This window comes from Rhineura floridana, chromosome 1 (assembly GCF_030035675.1).
Source record: "Rhineura floridana isolate rRhiFlo1 chromosome 1, rRhiFlo1.hap2, whole genome shotgun sequence".
Classification (NCBI taxonomy): Eukaryota; Metazoa; Chordata; class Lepidosauria; order Squamata; family Rhineuridae; genus Rhineura; species Rhineura floridana.
The window spans coordinates 40,102,631-40,120,735 of record NC_084480.1 but is presented as its reverse complement, the minus strand read 5'-3'; the positions used below and the strand labels follow the sequence as shown (position 1 = coordinate 40,120,735).

At 42.2% G+C, this 18,105-nt stretch overlaps 1 protein-coding gene across 5 annotated transcripts in view; it reads right to left on the bottom strand.

Annotated features, from left to right (window-relative positions):
• The window catches only part of KIF2A (kinesin family member 2A), a 97,388-nt gene extending 84,976 nt beyond the window's left edge, over window positions 1–12,412 (bottom strand). For 3 of the 5 annotated variants that reach the window (XM_061618997.1, XM_061618982.1, XM_061618991.1), the window contains exon 1: window positions 12,112–12,412. Coding sequence is in view for 2 of the 5 variants with exons in the window: in XM_061618982.1 (XP_061474966.1) it covers window positions 12,112–12,175 (64 nt within the window). In the remaining 3 variants the exon portion in view is untranslated. Of the gene's footprint in view, window positions 1–11,697; window positions 11,719–12,111 lie in introns of those variants that run through there. The other 2 variants (XM_061619012.1, XM_061619006.1) reach the window with 2 other exon arrangements.
• Between the last annotated feature and the right edge of the window lie 5,693 nt (window positions 12,413–18,105).

Genomic DNA, 18,105 nt, shown 5'->3' with positions numbered 1-18,105 from the left:
AAGTACTAACTGATCACACCCAGCCTTGTTTAAGTGGCACAACACATTAAGGCAACACCCAAAGCAGACAATCAAGAATTAATCCCTTATTTACAATGTATGCAATTCTCTCTCTTTTTGGGTGTTTCTCCTCATATCTGTGTGTTTATAGGTTTATTTAGAAAAGAAGAGGGAGCCAGGATCACTTTCTTCTTTCCAGTTTCAATTGCTTTTCCTGACTTTCTCAAGATTCTCTATTCAGTATACATTTGAACTAAATGTTTTTACATGGCTTGGCTCTTTTGTAAAATAGAACTAATGAACGCAGCTTCTTCAACTGCTCAGATCAATTATAGAGATGAAGTTATCTTCTACCAATAACACAATGATAGAATTTAGTACATCATACTTAAACAGCGGGAAGCCACCCTTTCCAGATAGTAACTTTTGGGATACAAAAAGGCATGGAAGGGACAGCAAAAGGTTTTAAGTCAAGTGCTTTTAGATTCAACTGATAATTTTCTTCTAACTACTTAGGATTACTTTTGTCATGAGAGAAGCAACATAGCCCATCCAAAAAGATGCAATGAGTTCCTTAACACCCTGAATATGTTATCTTTATCTAAATCAGCGATGCCCAACATGGGAGGTAGCGCCCCCCTGGGGGGCTACAGCCTTTCAGGGGGGCGTTGGTGTGACTATAAACTTTAGGGGGGCATTTGGGTTCATTAGGGGGGCGTTGACATTTGGCGGTCTGATGCAACAGTTGAAGTATTTAAGTTTAATTTTATTTAATACACAAATCATTAATTTTTAAACTGTTTTGTCACCAGTTAGAATGTATTTAATAGTCTCAATTCATGGAAATAACACTATAAATAGTGTGTGCTCTTTAGAAGAAATTCTGAATAGCGGCCAGTGTCATATCAAGGAATGGGGATATTAGCCACGCCCCTGCACTAGGTAATGTTCTGATGCTGTCTTGAGGGATGTTGAAACCAATCACAAGAGAGTGTTTGATAAGCTGGGTGTATTGGTGGAGTGCACATTCTTCCAACGCAGCGTTACCCAACCTTTTTCAACCAAACACGCCTTTGCAAAATCTTTTTGTGCCCAACGCCCCCTTCAGATTAAGTATATGCCAATGCTTCCTATTATACTTAATATACTTAACAATAAACTCATTCAGTTTACTGGCACTGTTTCAATAAACAAGTTCATTTAACCATCACAGGAACAACGGGTAGTGAGTATGTCCCATTCCTGAAGAAAACCAGCGAATAACTGACTGTCTGTGTCACCCATTTGCACACGGCACTCATCGTTGGAAGAATGCGCCCTCCACCAATACACCCAGCTTATCAAACACTCTCTCATGATTGGTTCCAACATCCCTCAAGACAGCATCGGAACATTACCTAGTAGTAGATTTGAAATAATTTCTAACTGGATATTTCACCAAAGTTTCATAAAAGAATATAATTAACACACACTGTATCACAGAGCCTTAAATCGAACAAATTGGTAAAAGGTAGACATGCTACCCATTATATTAAAAATGATGCAGCGTGAATCCTAAATACTTAGCAGGTCTTTTTTTTTTTAATCTGTCCTTCAATAAAAAGGTTGCACTGAGATGCTGTTATTTACAGAATGTTTTCTTATACAGGAATACCCCGCATTAAGGTACACAATGGGTCCAGAGTGAGTACGTAAACCGAAAATGTACTTAAAGTGAAGCACTACCCTTTTTCACTTATCAATGCATATACTGCACTGCAATCAGCATATACGGGCATAACTGATGCAAATAACGCATTTATAACTAAAATAAACACAGTAGGCCTTATTTTAAGAAAAAGTTTGTACAGTAATACCTCGCATTAGCGTACTCAATGGGACCAGAGCGAGTACGTAAACCGAAAATGTCCTTAAAGTGAAGCACTACCTTTTAAAACTTTTTTTACCTCTCCTTCATGCGGAGCCTCAAAGCCCTGTGCTAAGGCCTCTGCTGCTGCACTGCCGCGCCTCTCAGCTAATCGCGATCGTGCCTCCCAGCTGATTTGCGGTGGCGTGATTGGTCTATTTCCACCCCCACGCGCGAAAGCCTCTGCTGCTGCACTGCGTTTCTGGAGAAATACAGGCATATGGAGCATGTACGTTATAGCAAGGCGACGTTAAGTGAAGCAACGTTAAGCGGGGTACGCCTGTAGTTGGAAACTAATCGGGTGGTGACGTCATGCCGTTAAGTGTCCGTTCTTCCAAAGCAAGCGTACGTAAACAGGTGAATGGTGCTACTGTAAATATGTCCATACTCACGAGTGTCTGTAAAGTGAAGGTCCATATAGCGGGGTATTCTTGTACTATGGCCAATTCATCCTTCCTGCAATTTCCTATCTGCATACTTTATTCATGTCTCACCTACATGAACAGTTCTTTTCCCTTCTTCCCGTTGACACTTCAAACATTTGCAGTAATGTTGAGCTTTCCCCAGTGCACATTTTCTATGTGAAAAGGAAACCTCCAGAGCCCCCAGAATATTTTCCAAAACCCCCACGACACAAAGTTTATTTTTTATGCTGGTTCACTGATGTTCACAGCCCCATCAGCTGCAGCTTTAGCAACTTTTTGTATGAATATAACTCTCTTTCTAGTAGCAGTGATGCCTTGCAGCCAATCAGATCTGGATACATGATAACATCACCAAAGGAGAATAAAGATAGTTTAGATCAAAGGCAATCTTTTGGACAAAAAAAAAAATGATACCAAAACTGCAGGTGATCAAGGCTGCAAAGAGACTCACAAAAAATTGCCGCTACAACTTCTTCAGTGCCAGGTACAGGGGCTCATAAGGTGCGTGAAGGTGTCAGGGTGTCAGGGAGATGTGCTTTCTCTCTGCAGCATCCACCATAGAAGGAAATCAAGACAAATGTACACCACTGAAAGATCACCAAAACTGGAGGGGCACTTTTCACAGATGTAGACCATGACAATGTTTGTGAAATGTCCTTACCCCAACCCGCTAAGGATTAACGCAACTCTATAGACTTGTTCCTCTTACAGTTTTGCTGCCCACATCAAGCTATACATATTACCGTGATCATTATTACAACAACCACAAAGACTGTTCTAGTTTTACTTTGTAAGATTACACATTGTATGATTCAGTCACCAAGGACATAAAGTAAAAAACACACCTCACTGCTCTAAAGCAAGTCATAATATGTGCACGGTTTTTATATCACATTTTAATCTAACACACTGTTTAATTACATATCAGCATGGTGATCTATACCTTCCACTGCTCCCTCATCAGAAGTAAAATCTATGCCCACAAACGCACAAATAAGACTTCAGTGGTTAATCATCTAATCCTATTATTCTTTAATTTAACTTTCCAAATTGAACTTTCCAAATTCCTTTTCCTCCCCAAATTCCTTTTCTAGAGAACACATCACAGTACTAATAATGCCTTACATCTGGGTACATTAGACTGCAGGTAGGATTCTCCCTCTCAGAATTCAGTGTGTAGGACTGCAAGATGATAAATCTGAACCTAGAAAGAAAGCAACAGTCCAGTTCAATGTTCAGAACCTGTATCAACAAAAATTGCATTCTGGAAATTGAATGCTGGTCTGTTTCTTCCTGCAAGCTTTAGAGCTTGATATTTTAGGGAAGCAAGAAACTCTATGGCACACCTTCCAGAATGTAGCATCATTGTTTAATACAAAGAGTATTCTGGAAGAAGGATACAAGGTTGTTACTTTCTCCTTTACAGGAAGGGGAAAACAAGCAATCTCCTGACCTTAAAAAGCTAATAGCTACATCCCATCTCACCTAATTGCACTGGGGCAAAGCTTCCTCGTCGTATCAATGTATGTCACTGCCTAACACTAAATTGAATCAGACCGCTGGTCAGTCTATCCCAGTGTTACCTACATGGATTAACAGTGACACACCAGAATCTCAGGCAGCGTTCTTTTGAAGCCCTGCTACCAGAGACCTATTTAGTTGAAGATGCAAGGGACTGAACACCTTAATTAACTTTTTCATGTAGCTATGTCTCAGAAGTACATAGCATACAGCACTTCAGACATGCTAAAATTACAGAATTACAGTGCAATTCTTCAAATGACTACTCAAAAGTACACTCCATTGAATTCAATAGGATTTACTCCTGGGGTAAGTGGCTACAGGATTGCAGCCTAAGTTTAAAACAGTTTTCAGCACCTAAATTCCCCTTTCCCCCTCTCCTTCAGCTGCCATTCTAAACACACTTCCCAAGGACTATATGGGCCTACTGAACTAAATGGGCCATACATCTGAGTAAACATGAACAGGATGCATGGCTAAAATCTCAATAACTGTGTGCTATCTGGTATGGGTTTTGTCATTCTCTTAAGAGTTCCCCACTACTTTTTCATCTCTCACAGTGCAGTCCAATAAATGTCTACTCAGAAGTAGTTTCTCCATCTCTGTTATCATCTGCGCCATCTCTATTATCTTTTCAGCGCCTATTGAAAACCTTCCTCTTTCAACAAGCCTTTTAAGTTGAGACCTATCCCAGTCTGCGTCTTTGTTGGAATTGCTTTTTAATATGTTCTTAAACCTTCTTTTTTAAAATGTTTTGAATCTTAGAAGATGTTTTGAAAGCTGTTTTTAAGAAACGTTTTTAAAGATGTTTTGTTTTAAAGTTCGTTTTTATGATGTTTTAAAGTTTTTAATGCTTTTGCTTGCCACCCTGGGCTCCTGCTGGCAGGAAGGGTGGGATATAAATTAAATAAATAAATAAATAAGCAAGCATTTTTGCCATTTTCTAACTACACATTATGTTACTTCCCTGCTCCCCCCCCTTTGCAATTCTACAAAGTATAAAAGTATTAAAATTTTAAAAGGCTTAGCTTTCAAATTGAGAGGGGAGTAGACAAAGAAATGGAAGTACAGGGGTTTAAATTCAGCAAACAAAACAGAGTGCACTTACTATGGTTCTTGATGTACAAGGATTTCTGACCAGATTTTTATTGCACAACAAGCTGCAAAAAGTAAGAGTAGCTGAACAGAAAAAGCAAAGGAGCATCTATGCAGATAACTAGTTTTCACTGAAATTAAAGGAATTCATCTTAGTCACAGCTAGGGATGTGCTAGAATTCCACCCAATTCGGATTGGTAGTGAATTTTCCAATAATTTGTTTATTCTCAATCACTGAGGATCGGATTTTAATGTAGCGAATTTCCATGGCTATTTCTGAAAACAGACTTTTTTAAAAAAAAAATCTGCCTCGAAAACATTGATTGTAATGATAATTTATTGATATTTCTTTTAAAATATCAATATTTTCTTCAGAATATTATTTCCTTTAAAAACATCAATATTAATAGCGATATTTTTTCCAAGTGACAAAAACACAGATTGGTAAAAGCAGTGGCTAGTGGACACAGAATTAACTCAAATCAATGCCAGCCTGTAAGTTGACGGAATGCTTTCAAACAGGCACCAGCCAACAAATCCCATCTCTACTCACAACTCATATCATGCGGGCACCACATGATAATAGGGAATGTAGCCATGCTGATGACCCTGTCCCCAGGCATCCATGCACTGGCACTTACTGCTTACACAAGTAAAGTCTATGTGTGAGTGGGACTAGCATCATGTCCAGTGCCAGATGTGGAGTCAGTAGTTCTGCTCCCAGTAATTGCATGATGCCTCACTCATTTCACATGTGAAAGAAGCTAATGCTTCTTAAGCATTAAGCACTTTATGTTAACCACTTAGGGTTCTTTTTATTAAGCAGTATATAAATTTTGTTAAATAAACTAAATTTGTAACTGTGTATGCAGAAAAGCTTGTCAAGCACTTGAGAATCATGGACACTCCAGCATGCTGACATGGGTGTGGCCTCCCTCCTCAATACTGATGGATATGGACTGCATGGCCAATCCTTAACTGAGCTGGGCCAACTTTCTCCCTTTAGTTCTTAAATTACATATTTAACCACAATCAAAAGTACCGCTTTCTACTCAAGAGGCTTGTTAATCAGGCCTTCTCACAGGTATTGCCACTGGTCTTTCAGGAACTTAAAAGATAGGATAAAATTACCTGATGATACTTTTGCATAAAAGCAAGGTGGGCTGCACCACCCTGATGGCATCCATGATGCAGACATGCTCAGGTATCTAACTAAACTTGGCATCATAGCTGAGAGGCTGAGGAACCCCCAAGTGAGGAGATGGAAAAATACAGGGAATATACCCCGTTATCTATGCTGATGGCATTCTCCCTCTATCAGGACAAACTAGATATTATGCAGATACATGCTGGATGCTAGACCCCCTTTTTAAACAGGAAAAGTCTCATCCAGAGAGTGATCAGAATTGGAGAGGGGGTGGGGTTGGTGCTTAACCTTTCCCTGCCCATCATTTCTCTACTCCAAATTCTCTGAAGTCACATTTCCCTCCAGAGTTTCAAATATAGGTAAACATTAATGTGGAACACTGGAGTGGGAGGGAAACTACTTTGGAAAGTAATTTGCCAAGGAAACAATGGGCTGTATTCAATGCTTGTCCCACTCAGAGTAGACCCACTGAAAGTGATGGACATTACTTTAGCTAAATACAACCCAATGGGTTATGCATCCCTCCCCTCAGGATTCCAAAGCAACAGCTTTTCCTATGAAGAAGAACCATCAGAAAAGATGGCACACATCTGCATGTAAGGTATAGCTTAACCAGAGTCTTTTTCCTTCATGTCGTAAGACCAGAAGGCTGGAGACATCAGCAAGTGACTGCTCTATAGTCCCTAACATATAAAATGCTCTTCCAGTGGCTTCTAGGAGGTTGTGGGAGACACTTGCTACTCACCTACTGCAGATGAAAATGACTGGCAAACTGCATTCCTGTAATGTAACAAGCACCCTTTTGGAAACATATGTCATTACATGGAGGCAGCAAGAAAAATTGGCCAGTGGCATAGAAGAATATCTCCTCCCACATGAATCTGCCTCAGTGTTATACATGATTACACTTCAAAACCACTCCTTATAGTCTCTTCACCTTCTGATAATTAGATGGGTAGTAACTGGACAGCCTTTTCAGTTGTCATGCCCCACAGGCCAGAATGTCCTCCCCAGGAAGGCTCCCCTGGCACCAAACATGATGCCTTTTTGGCACCAGGTAACATACTTTCTTATTTGCACGTCACTTATGATGGGTTCAAGCACGTCACTTATGATGGGTTTAGCAGACCACTTTGCTCTTTCATTTTTTCACCAGGTTTAACTCAGTATTGTATTGTTATTTTTCTTTACATTTGCTTTATTAGTAGCTAGCCACCCTGAGAGTTATATAATTTGCAGGGCGGCATATAAGTTGTTTAAATAAATAAATGCTGGTCTTGCTTCTGTCTTGCCCGTAGTGCTAGGTTACACCAGTTGCAAGTAATAGCATATTTTATTATATAAATATTAATTTCACTCCATGTACCTCCTTTTAGTACCCTATATCCATTCATTCATATATAACATTATCCCAGCAACTGTTACTCAGGTCTTTAAATAATTTTAAATAGTCAGCTTTCACAACGCCTGTGCCCTACATAGCTTTCCTGATGATCTTTTTTCTTTTTACAAGAAGCAATATATAAAAACTAGAACACAAAACTGGTTTTCACTTGTAAATATTTTGTGTACTGTTAGGATTTTATGACCAAATTATGAATACTATATATTTATATATTATGCCATTCTCTAGTTTTACATAGATATTGAATAAAAATGCCAGAAAAATTACACGTCACAGTTCTAACAGCAACATACCTGTATTTTCCTCTGTAAATAGTTAAATTACCCAACTTTCCTATATTTATTTATTTATTTATTTATTTCATTTTTAAACCGCCCATAGCGACTAGCTCTCTGGGCGGTGAACAAAACAAGATTAAAATACAATATTACAATAAAATTACAATAAAATCAGCAACAAGTTAAACGGAAAAAAAAAATTAAATGAAACACATTGAACATTAAAATGCCTGGGAGTATAGCCAGGTCTTAACCTGGCGCCTAAAAGAAAGTACCGAAGGCGCCAGGCGTATCTCCACAGGTAGGCTGTTCCACAGTTTGGGGGCCACTACAGAAAAGGCCCTAGATCTAATAACAATCCTCCGGGCATCCTGATGAGTTGGTACCCGGAGGAGGGCCTTGGATATTGAACGAAGTGAACGGGTAGGTTCATAGCGGGAGAGGCGTTCCACAAGGTATTGTGGTCCCACACCGTGTAAGGCTTTATAGGTCAAAACCAGCACCTTGAATCTGGCTCGGAAACAAATAGGCAGCCAGTGCAGGCGGGCCAGGACAGGTGTTATATGCGCAGACCAGGGGGTCCTCGTTAACAACCTGGCTGCCGCATTTTGCACTACCTAAAGTTTCCGAACGGTCTTCAAGGGCAGCCCTACGTAGAGCGCATTACAGTAGTCCAGTCTAGGGTTACCAGAGCGTGAACAACTGAGGCGAGATCGTCACTGTCCAGATAGGGGCGTAGTTGGGCTACTAAGCGAAGATGGTAAAACGCATTCCGTGCCACCGAGGCCACTTGAGCCTCAAGCGACAAGGAAGGGTCAAAAAGGACCCCCAAGCTACGAACCTGTTCCTTCAAGGGGAGTGTAACCCCATCTAGAACAGGATGAACATCCACCATCTGGGCAGGTAAAGAGCTCACCAACAGTGTCTCAGTCTTGTCTGGATTAAGTTTCAGTTTATTAGCTCTCATCCAGTCCATTATCGCGGTTAGGCAACGGTTCAGCACATCAACAGCCTCACCTGAAGAAGGTGAAAAGGAGAAGTAGAGTTCCCACATGTGATGCGTCCTTCCCTGGCTCTCCCTGTCAGGTTCCTACCTGCGCGTGGTTACTGCCTGACTCTAGGCACCACCAGGGACTCCACCAGTCCGGACCGCACTCTCTTATGGTTTACCTATCCGCTCTAGCACAGATCTCAACAGATCCCCCTGCTAGGCAACCACCAGTAACGTCCCAATACTAGTATTCCCAGAGACTCTGAATACTGGTATTGTTATTCTCTTCACCGCTGCCACCATTTGTTACAGTTCCCCTTCAGCCTTGGTCATTACCTTACCCTCCCTTCTGGTCTGTGAAACCCCAGCCAAGGATCAGGCCTTTGGTAAACCAAATTAAGTATTTATTACAGATAACAAAGCTAACACGATTAACAGGATTTCTTCTTAAGGCACATAAGCATATGGTTTTACTCAATACTAATCCGAACTCCACCTCCCTCCTTCTTCACTCTCTCCTGACAAACAACTCTCTCAAACCCCACCAAGCAATCCACTCTTTCTCTTCTCCCCCCTATTCCACTCTCACTCTTCCTTTTATACATTCAGCCATTTTAAACACTCAGCCAATCATCTCGCATTCTACTGCCCATTCACTCCCCCTCTTTCACTCCACTTACCATGTATCTTCTAAAGCAACAACACTTACCATATATACATTAATATAGGAACATCACATTTCCCCCCTTATATCAGAGAAATAGTGTTATACTAAACCCACATAGACCTATGGAAAGCCACATGCACCTGTAGAAATCCACAGCAAATTGTCCTGCCAAGAAACACTATTTAAAAAATAAAAGGACTAGATCCAAGGTTTCATAGAAGTAGTTCTTATTTGATAATGGCAGTTCTAAAAATCAGGGAAATAATGGCAGTTCTAAAGATCAGGGGAAAAAGAGCTCCCTATTTTATCTTATTTTTAAAGGCTAATCACACAGTGGAAGAATCAAACTAGTTTTCACACAGGTAGCAACCCTACATTTTTTTATTTAATATTACTCCTTAGAATTTAAATATTAAGTATCTGACTGTTTTGAAGACATCCAATTCATATGTTTTGTTAAAGAATTGGGAGGGGAAGGGAACCTACTTTGGCCAGAATGTCAAGAATTATTAAGTTATTTTCTAGCTTTTATAGTTGTCTTCTTTCAACAACAGTCACCCTGCCTTCTTTTGAAACAGAGTCTTTTAAAAGCACTTGGTGCTATGGCAAGTATGTAGATCAGAAACAAATGTCTTGAATTATTTTATACATATTTTAAATTATTTGAAGACTTACACTAGTCTTTCCCAACCTGGTGCCTTCCAAATGTTTTGGACTACAACTCCCTCTAGTTCCAGTCAGCAGGCTGGGGTTAATGGAGTTGCAGACCAAAACATTTGGAAGGTAACAGATTGGGGAAGGCCGAATAGCAAAGAGTCTCTCCAAACAGGAATATAGCAGTCAGGTTCTCTCCCTTCTTCCACTAGCTGAAGCAAGCAAGGCGTGAGTTTTTCTCCTTAGAACCAATAGAAAAGGGATGGGGATCTGAAGAACAAAATGCAATCATTCCAGTATCGAAACTATTTCTGCTCAGTCGGACCACTATTCTATTCTGCCTATTTCAGTCACCCACTTGTATCATCTGTGGCAAACAGGAATACCCAAACTCACACACACCCAATGGGTCACTTTGAAGCTGGGACAAAAATAAGAATTTTTACCTCTGCTTAAATTACACAATTGAATAATCAGCAGCCTCATCTCACACCCTCTCTCACATTTAATTTCATTATATGAGCACTAGCAGCTGTAACGCTACAATAAAAACATAGTCCTTAGAGCACAATTAGAAGAGCTGAAAGGAAAAGCACAGTTAAAAATACTATGTGCCACCACAAAATACATCTGATGTCCTCCTCCATTACCCCGATTATTCAGCACTGCTGGATTAGTAGCTTTCCAGAAAGAATCCCAAGCTGACCCCACCCCACCATCAAGGCCAGCTACGAACAGACATCACCCCCACTAACTGAGCAACAGAGATGGGCCCATCGATTCACTCTGCTGACAGCCTTCCAATACCTTGTATTCATACTATCCAAGGGAAATCACTCCCAAGCTTCACACGCCTACCAATTTCATCTGCATCTATAGAAAGCACCGCACATGCCGCTGCCAGGAAACACAGGGCAAAAAATGGGAAACACTTAATCAACACAGGAACCTTATCCTTGCGGGGGGGGGGGAGAGAGAGAATACAAACATCCGGGTGTCAAAAACGGGAGGGGGTTGATTCTCTTTAACACGCCATGGCAAGATTTTTGTCGAATACTGGGGGGGGGGGTTACTTGGCGTCACTGCATTTAGCCGTTCATTGTAAATATACTAACACGTTGTGGATTTCTGAACCATGCTTCTCGTGAGAAAAGGCTACACGCCAGATTTGCTTCGTGCATTTACTGAGGAGGGAGAGACTCCACTCTCCTCCTCCTATAAACGATTAAGCCAATCACTCTCCAAACCAAAGCCTCACCTTTCCTGTGGTACACATTAGCAACCAGCTGTCCCACCTCACCACCCCATCCCTTGCCCTACACCAGGGACGACTCTTCCCGCACACCCCACCCTTCCTTCATCTCCCATCCATACCATTCACGCCACACCACCACACACACGCTTTGGGGTGGTGGGGTGGTCACACCCTTCCCTACCAAGTTCCCGTCCGCCCTCTTGTCACTCCCTCAACCGTTTGAGGCGCCCCCCCACGCACCCCACGACTCCCTACGCCTTCCCCTCCCGCCTCCTCACACACACCCTTTTAATTCCTCCTCCTCCTCGCCCGTCCGCCCGCCCTTCTCCATAGCATTGCAGCAGCATCCCACCATGCCTGCCTGCCGTCTCCAGTGGCGACGGTGCATGCCTGCCGCCCCGTGTCGCTCACAAGTCTGCTCCTTCCCCCTTCAAGCCCCGCTATCACAGGAAGCGACACAAGAACCTCCTTAACGACAGCGGCCGACGCCACAGGCCCGCAGCCGGCACACCCGGACGGACAGACGGCTGGAGCCCTGCGCGGGCCCCCGCGCGCACAATGGGCCCCCGCGCGGCCCCTCCCCCCTCACTGAGGAGAAGGGCGGCAGCCGAGCAGGCGGCAGGAGGCGGCGGCGGAAGAGCAGGAGCCTGCTGGAGCCATATCTCCATCCCACACTCGCCTCCCAATTCATCCATCCATCTATTCCCGTCTCTCTCTCTCTCTCTGTCTCTCTCTCTCTGTCTCTCTCTGTGCCCCCCCGGCTCACCATCGCTGCGCTTGATCTCCACATAGATCCCTATCTGGATCTTGCCGAAGTTGGCCGTTGCCATCGCGTCATAGAGTGAAAGGCGAGGGAGGGGGCGAGAGAAGACTGTTCGGGCCACCGCCTGCTGCGAGAGAAGGAAGGTGAGGCCACAACGGCGGCGGCAACGGCAGTTTCTGCGGGGAAGGGGGGGAAGGGAGGAGGAGAAAAAGGCGCCGGCCGGATACAACAGTCGCCGGGAGGCGCTGCGGCTGCGCACACAATGGAGGCGTCACGGCAGGACCAGCTGAAGGGATAGGAGGAGGCGAAGTTGGAGGTGTAGAAGTAGGAGAGGCTACAGACGCGGCAGCGCGTTGCCGGAATTTGGCGTTGAGGCGACCCTAAGGGCCGCCACCTCGTCCCCTCGGACAGTGCCCCAGCTTAGTGCTTAGTGGTGGTTTCCTTAACGTTTATTTTGCCCTCCAGCCAATCTTACCGCGCCGGCTGAAAAGCTCTCCCGGCTACCGCTCGTTTCCTTCATTCGTTCTCGCCTCACAGGGTGCATACTGAGGATTATGCCCACAACTTCATCACAATTTACGCACCTACTGTATTCCACCTTCCTACACTGCTCCATCAAACCTTCGTGAGATAGGTTATCTTGCCATTTTACAGGGAAGGGACTGAGGCTTGCGAATGCCCAAGGCCGCCAAATGATTCCGGCAAGAGATTAAAATTAATCAGAGGCTCAACTATAGCTTTCTGTGCGCTATATTGCATTGGCTGTCTAAATTAAAGGGGCACAGGAGTGCCCTTTAGGTAAGGTGAGTAGCAAAAGAGGGTGAGGTCTGTTATTACAAGCCTAAAACTTATATCGTGTATAAAAATGACACTTTGACTTGAAACTTGGCATACGTGACCTACCTGATGATGAATGTGCCATATTTGAAACAGACTCAGCACATTAAAATAGTGCTGAAAATGGACACATTGATCCATTTTACTCCAATTTTTATACAGGTATCTTGTGTATTTCTTTCTAATACTTTTTACAGGCTTGTTGAGAAAGGCATGCTTTCATTGGTTTGGAGCAGTTCTGGACACCCATTCAAAAGTTATTAAGGTTTTCCTGCCCCAATAAAGCCTATGCGGACAGATACCAGCTAAATAATATGGTGTACATGCTACATTTTGAATTGAGGATTTTGCCATTACTACAGTGTTTGCAGAGGAAGCAATCTAGGGGATGCTCTGTGCAGTGCCTATTTCTTTAGTTATGGAACATGACAGTGTGGTGCAGTGATTAGAGCAAGGGCTGCCAATCTTTTTGGCCCTTAGGCACATTTGGAAATCTGAGAAACTCATGGGAACCACCCACCCCACCTTGCAACTATACACACAATAAAACTTTTTTTCAACTGTTTAAAATGAAATGCCATTCAGTCACTGCTTTAAAATAAATATTGTTAGGATAGGCCAAACTTTGTGCAAGTTGACACTAACCCTGTGAAATTCACTTGAGTCTGCTTTATGTAACCATTAGGACAGGTTTCAGTACAGTGTAGAGCTGAGGGTGTGAATGGAAGTGCACTTGTAATTGAGAACTACCAAATATATTAAGAAGTAATAATTACAAAACTACTTACCTGTTTAATAGAATATAATCTTCTAATATATTTTCTTATCAAAAACCAGGAAAATGCAATGATAAAAACTTTACCAGTTTAATACTAGAATTAAGACTATTTCATGCCTTGTAAAAATGTAGGAAGGAAGCCTGACCATAAATCAAATGGTCTTCGATGTCTGTATACTAATGCCCAGAGTATGGGAAACAAACAGGACGAACTTGAACTCTTAATAAAAATGGAAACGGACTGCCTTCAAGTCGATCCCAACTTATGGCGACCCTAAAACAGGAGGGTAAATACAACTTGATAGGTATAACTGAAATTTGGTGGGATGACTCCCATGACGGGAATGCAGCAATTGAAGGATATAACTTGTTCAAAAAGAGTGGAAGGAATAGAATGAGAGGTGGAGTCATGCTGTATGTTAAAAATATGTATACCTGTACAGAAATACAGGAGAATGAGCTTTGTAGCCCCATCAAGAGCATCTGGATTAAAATTAATGGGGCAAGGAACAAAAGGAACATGGTGATTGGCATTCGCTACCAACCATCCAATCAAGGAGAAGACAAGGATGAAATTTTTGAAAAGAAAATTGCCAATGTTTCGAGGAGGCGTGATGTAGTAGTAATGGGGGACTTCAGTTATCCTGATATCTATTGGAAGACAAATTTTACCAAACATGGCTCCTCCAAGAAATTCCTGACTTGTATTGCTTGCAACTTTCTTCAACAGAATGTGGAGGAAGGAACTGGAGAAACAGCTATCCTTGATCTGATTCTAACCAATGATGACTAAGGCTGCAATCCAGTACACACTTACCTGGGAGTAAGTCCCAGTGAACCCACTGGAAATTACTCCTGAGCAAACATGTATTGGATTACAGCCTTAGTGGATGAAGTGGCAGTTACAGGAACTCTGGGGGAAAGTGTCCATGTTATATTTGTGCTCTTGATTTTAAAGAAAACAAAAGCTGCGTAGCCATATGCATACTCTGGCCTTCAGAAAAGCTGGTTTTTAAAAACTCAGAATAATCATAAGGTCCTACGACAAGCTATCCTAATGAGTAAAGGAGTCCAAGATGGGTTTCTAAAAAAAAGAAAGAAATTCTAAAGGCACAGTTGCAAACAATTCCATAATGGAAGACAGCAGAAGAACCAAATGTGGCTTCACAAAAAGTTTAGAGATGTCCTGAAAACAAAAAATGATGCACATAGGAAGTAGAAGGAAGGCCAGGCCACAAAGCTAGAGTACAGACAGGTAGCACAATATTGCAGGAATGTTAGGAAGGCTAACGCTCAGAATAAGTTGAGATGAGCAAGAGATGCTAAAAGCAACAAAAAAGCTTTTTTCAGGTATAGTAAAAGACAGAAAAGAAAAGGTGGTTCAGCTACTCAGTGAGGATGGTAAAATGGTAACAATTGACAAAGAAAAGGCAGAAGTGGCTACTTTGGCTCAGTCTTCTCACAGAAGAAGGCCTATGACCCTCCTGGCAAACATGAAGTACATGTTGAAGGTGCATGATTGCAGCTTCAGATTGACAGACAAATGGTCAAGGAATACCTGATTACTTTGAACGGGTTCAAATCTCCAGGACCTGATGAACTGCATCCTAGAGCAGTGGTGCCCAACCTTTATGAGTACGGGACCCCCTTTATAAACTCAAAAAAATGTGTGATCCCCCACAAACTAATTGTAATTTTAGTCTCTGTTAATTTAAAAAATGTTGCATGGCAAAATGACATCTCCAAATATCCCTTTCTATAAAAAGCTCCCTGCAGACAGGGGAGTGTTGATTTCCTGTCTTAATGCAAAGGTCCAGTCAAATTGGTATCTCCCCCCCCCCGTCTGAAGATGTACAGTCCTGTCTCCCAACACCACTGGATTACAGTGTTGGACTAAGATCCAGGTTCAAATTTCCACTCAGCCATGAAGCCCACTGGGTGACCTTGGACCAGACACAATCTCTCAGCCTGACATATCTCATAGGGTTGGTGTAAGGATATAATTATAATAATCAAGAAGCAGCAATGTGGTAGTGGTGGGGATGCTAGATTGTGAAGTCAAAAGGGTGGAAGGGAGTTAGTGTTTTCACCTCTGTACCTCACTATCTTCCTTCTTTATGACTTTCTAGCACTTTTGATTTTCAGTCTTGCCTTTTCCTGAGATCCTGCACTTGCTGAGCCTTCTATTTTAGTCTGTCTTACGTTTTCTACTGTGATTTTGTTCGTATGTTCAGTTCTGAAGTGGTAGAAATGGAGTGAACTCCTTCACATGGTGTGTGGCAAAATCACATCTCCAAACGTCCCTTTCCATTAAAAGCCCCCTGCAGACAGAAACCCAGAATCATGAGCTACATTAGGAATTCCCGGATGTACTAATCTTCTATTTGCAGGGAAGTGTTTCTTTTTTTAACACAAGGGTCCAATCAAATTGGTATCCCCCTCCCCACCCTCACACATAGTCTGAAGATATACAGTCATGTCTCCCAACACCAGTGGGTTACAGTGTTGGATTAAGATCCAGGTTCAAATCCCCACCCAACCATAAAGCCCACTGGGTGACCATGGACCCAACACAGTCTCTCAGTCTAACCTATCTCTGCAATAATAATTAAATTGTTATTGTTATGTGCCTTCGACTACGATTTATGGCGCCCCTATGAATCAGCGACCTCCAGTAGCATCTGTTGTGAACCACCCTGTTCAGATCTTGTGAGTTTAGGTCTCTGACTTCCTTTATGGAATCAATCCATCTCTCGTTTGGCCTTCCTCTTTTTCTACTCCCTTCTGTTTTTCCCAGCATTATTGTCTTTTCTAGTGAATCCTGTCTTCTCGTTATGTGTCCAAAGTATGATAACCTCAGTTTCATCATTTTAGCTTCTAGTGACAGTTCTGGTTTAATTTGTTCTAACATCCAATTATTTGTCTTTTCCGCAGCCCATGGTATGTGCAAAGCTCTCCTCCAACACCACATTTCAAATGAGTTTATTTTTCTCTTATCCACTTTTTTCACTGCCCAATTTTCACATCCATACATAGAGATCAGGAATACCATGGTCTGAATGATCCTGACTTTAGTGTTCAGTGATACATCTTTGCATTTGAGGACCTTTTCTAGTTCTCTCACAGCTGCCTTCGCCAGTCCTAGCCTTCTTCTGATTTCTGGTTTCTGCTAGTGGTATGGTATCATCTGCATATCTTAAATTATTGATATTTCTCCCTTCAGTTTTCACACCTCCTTCATCTTGGTCCAAGCCTGCTTTCCGTATGATATGTTTTGTATATAGATTAAATAAATAGGGTGACAAAATACACCCCTGTCTCACACCCTTTCTGATGGGGAACCAGTAGGTTTCTCCATATTCTGTCCTTACAGTAGCCTCTTGTACAGAGTATAGGCTGCGCATCAGGACAATCAGATGCTATGGCACACCCATTTCTTTTGAAGCATTCCATAATTTTTCATGAACCTGCCAAACTAATCTTATCTCATTTTTTGATTGGGTAATCTCCCTTGTAGTCTGTGGGAATGCTGTGGACATAATATACCTCGACTTCAGCAAAGCTTTTGACAAAGTGCCCCATGATATTCTGATTAGCAAGCTAGCTAAATGTGGGCTGGATGGAACAACTATCAGGTGGATCCACAGTTGGCTCCAGAATCATACTCAAAGAGTGCTTATCAATGGTTCCTTCTCAAACTGGGCAGAAGTAACGAGTGGGGTACCACAGGGCTCAGTCCTGGACCCAGTGCTCTTCAACATTTTTATCAACGACTTGGATGAGGAGGTACAGAGCATGCTTATCAAATTTGCAGATGATACAAAATTGGGGGGCATAGCTAATACCGTGGAAGACAGAAACAAAATTCAAAGGGACCTTGATAGGCTGGAGTATTGGGCTGAAAACAACAGAATGCAATTCAACAGGGATAAATGCAAAGGTCTACCCTTAGGAAAAAGAAACCAAATGCACAGTTATGAGATGGGGGATGCTTGGCTCAGCAATACAACGTGAGAAGGATCTTGGAATTGTTGTTGATCGCAAGCTGAATATGAGCCAACAGTGCGGTGCGGCTGCAAAAAAGGCAAGTGCTATTTTAGGTTTTGATGAGCTTCCGCTGGGCCTTGAAGACCTGGCTCTTCAGGCAGGCTTTTGGGGTGGGTTGTTTTACTTACTGTTGATTTTAATGTTCTAATGTAATTATATGTTTTTATTATGTATATCGCCCAGAGTGGCTAGACAACCAACCAGATGGGCAACTAATAAATTTAATAAATAAATAAATAGGCTGCATTAACAGAAGTATAGTTTCCAAATCACATGAAGTATTAGTTCCCCTCTATTCAGCACTGGTTAGGCCTCATCTTGAATACTGCATCCAG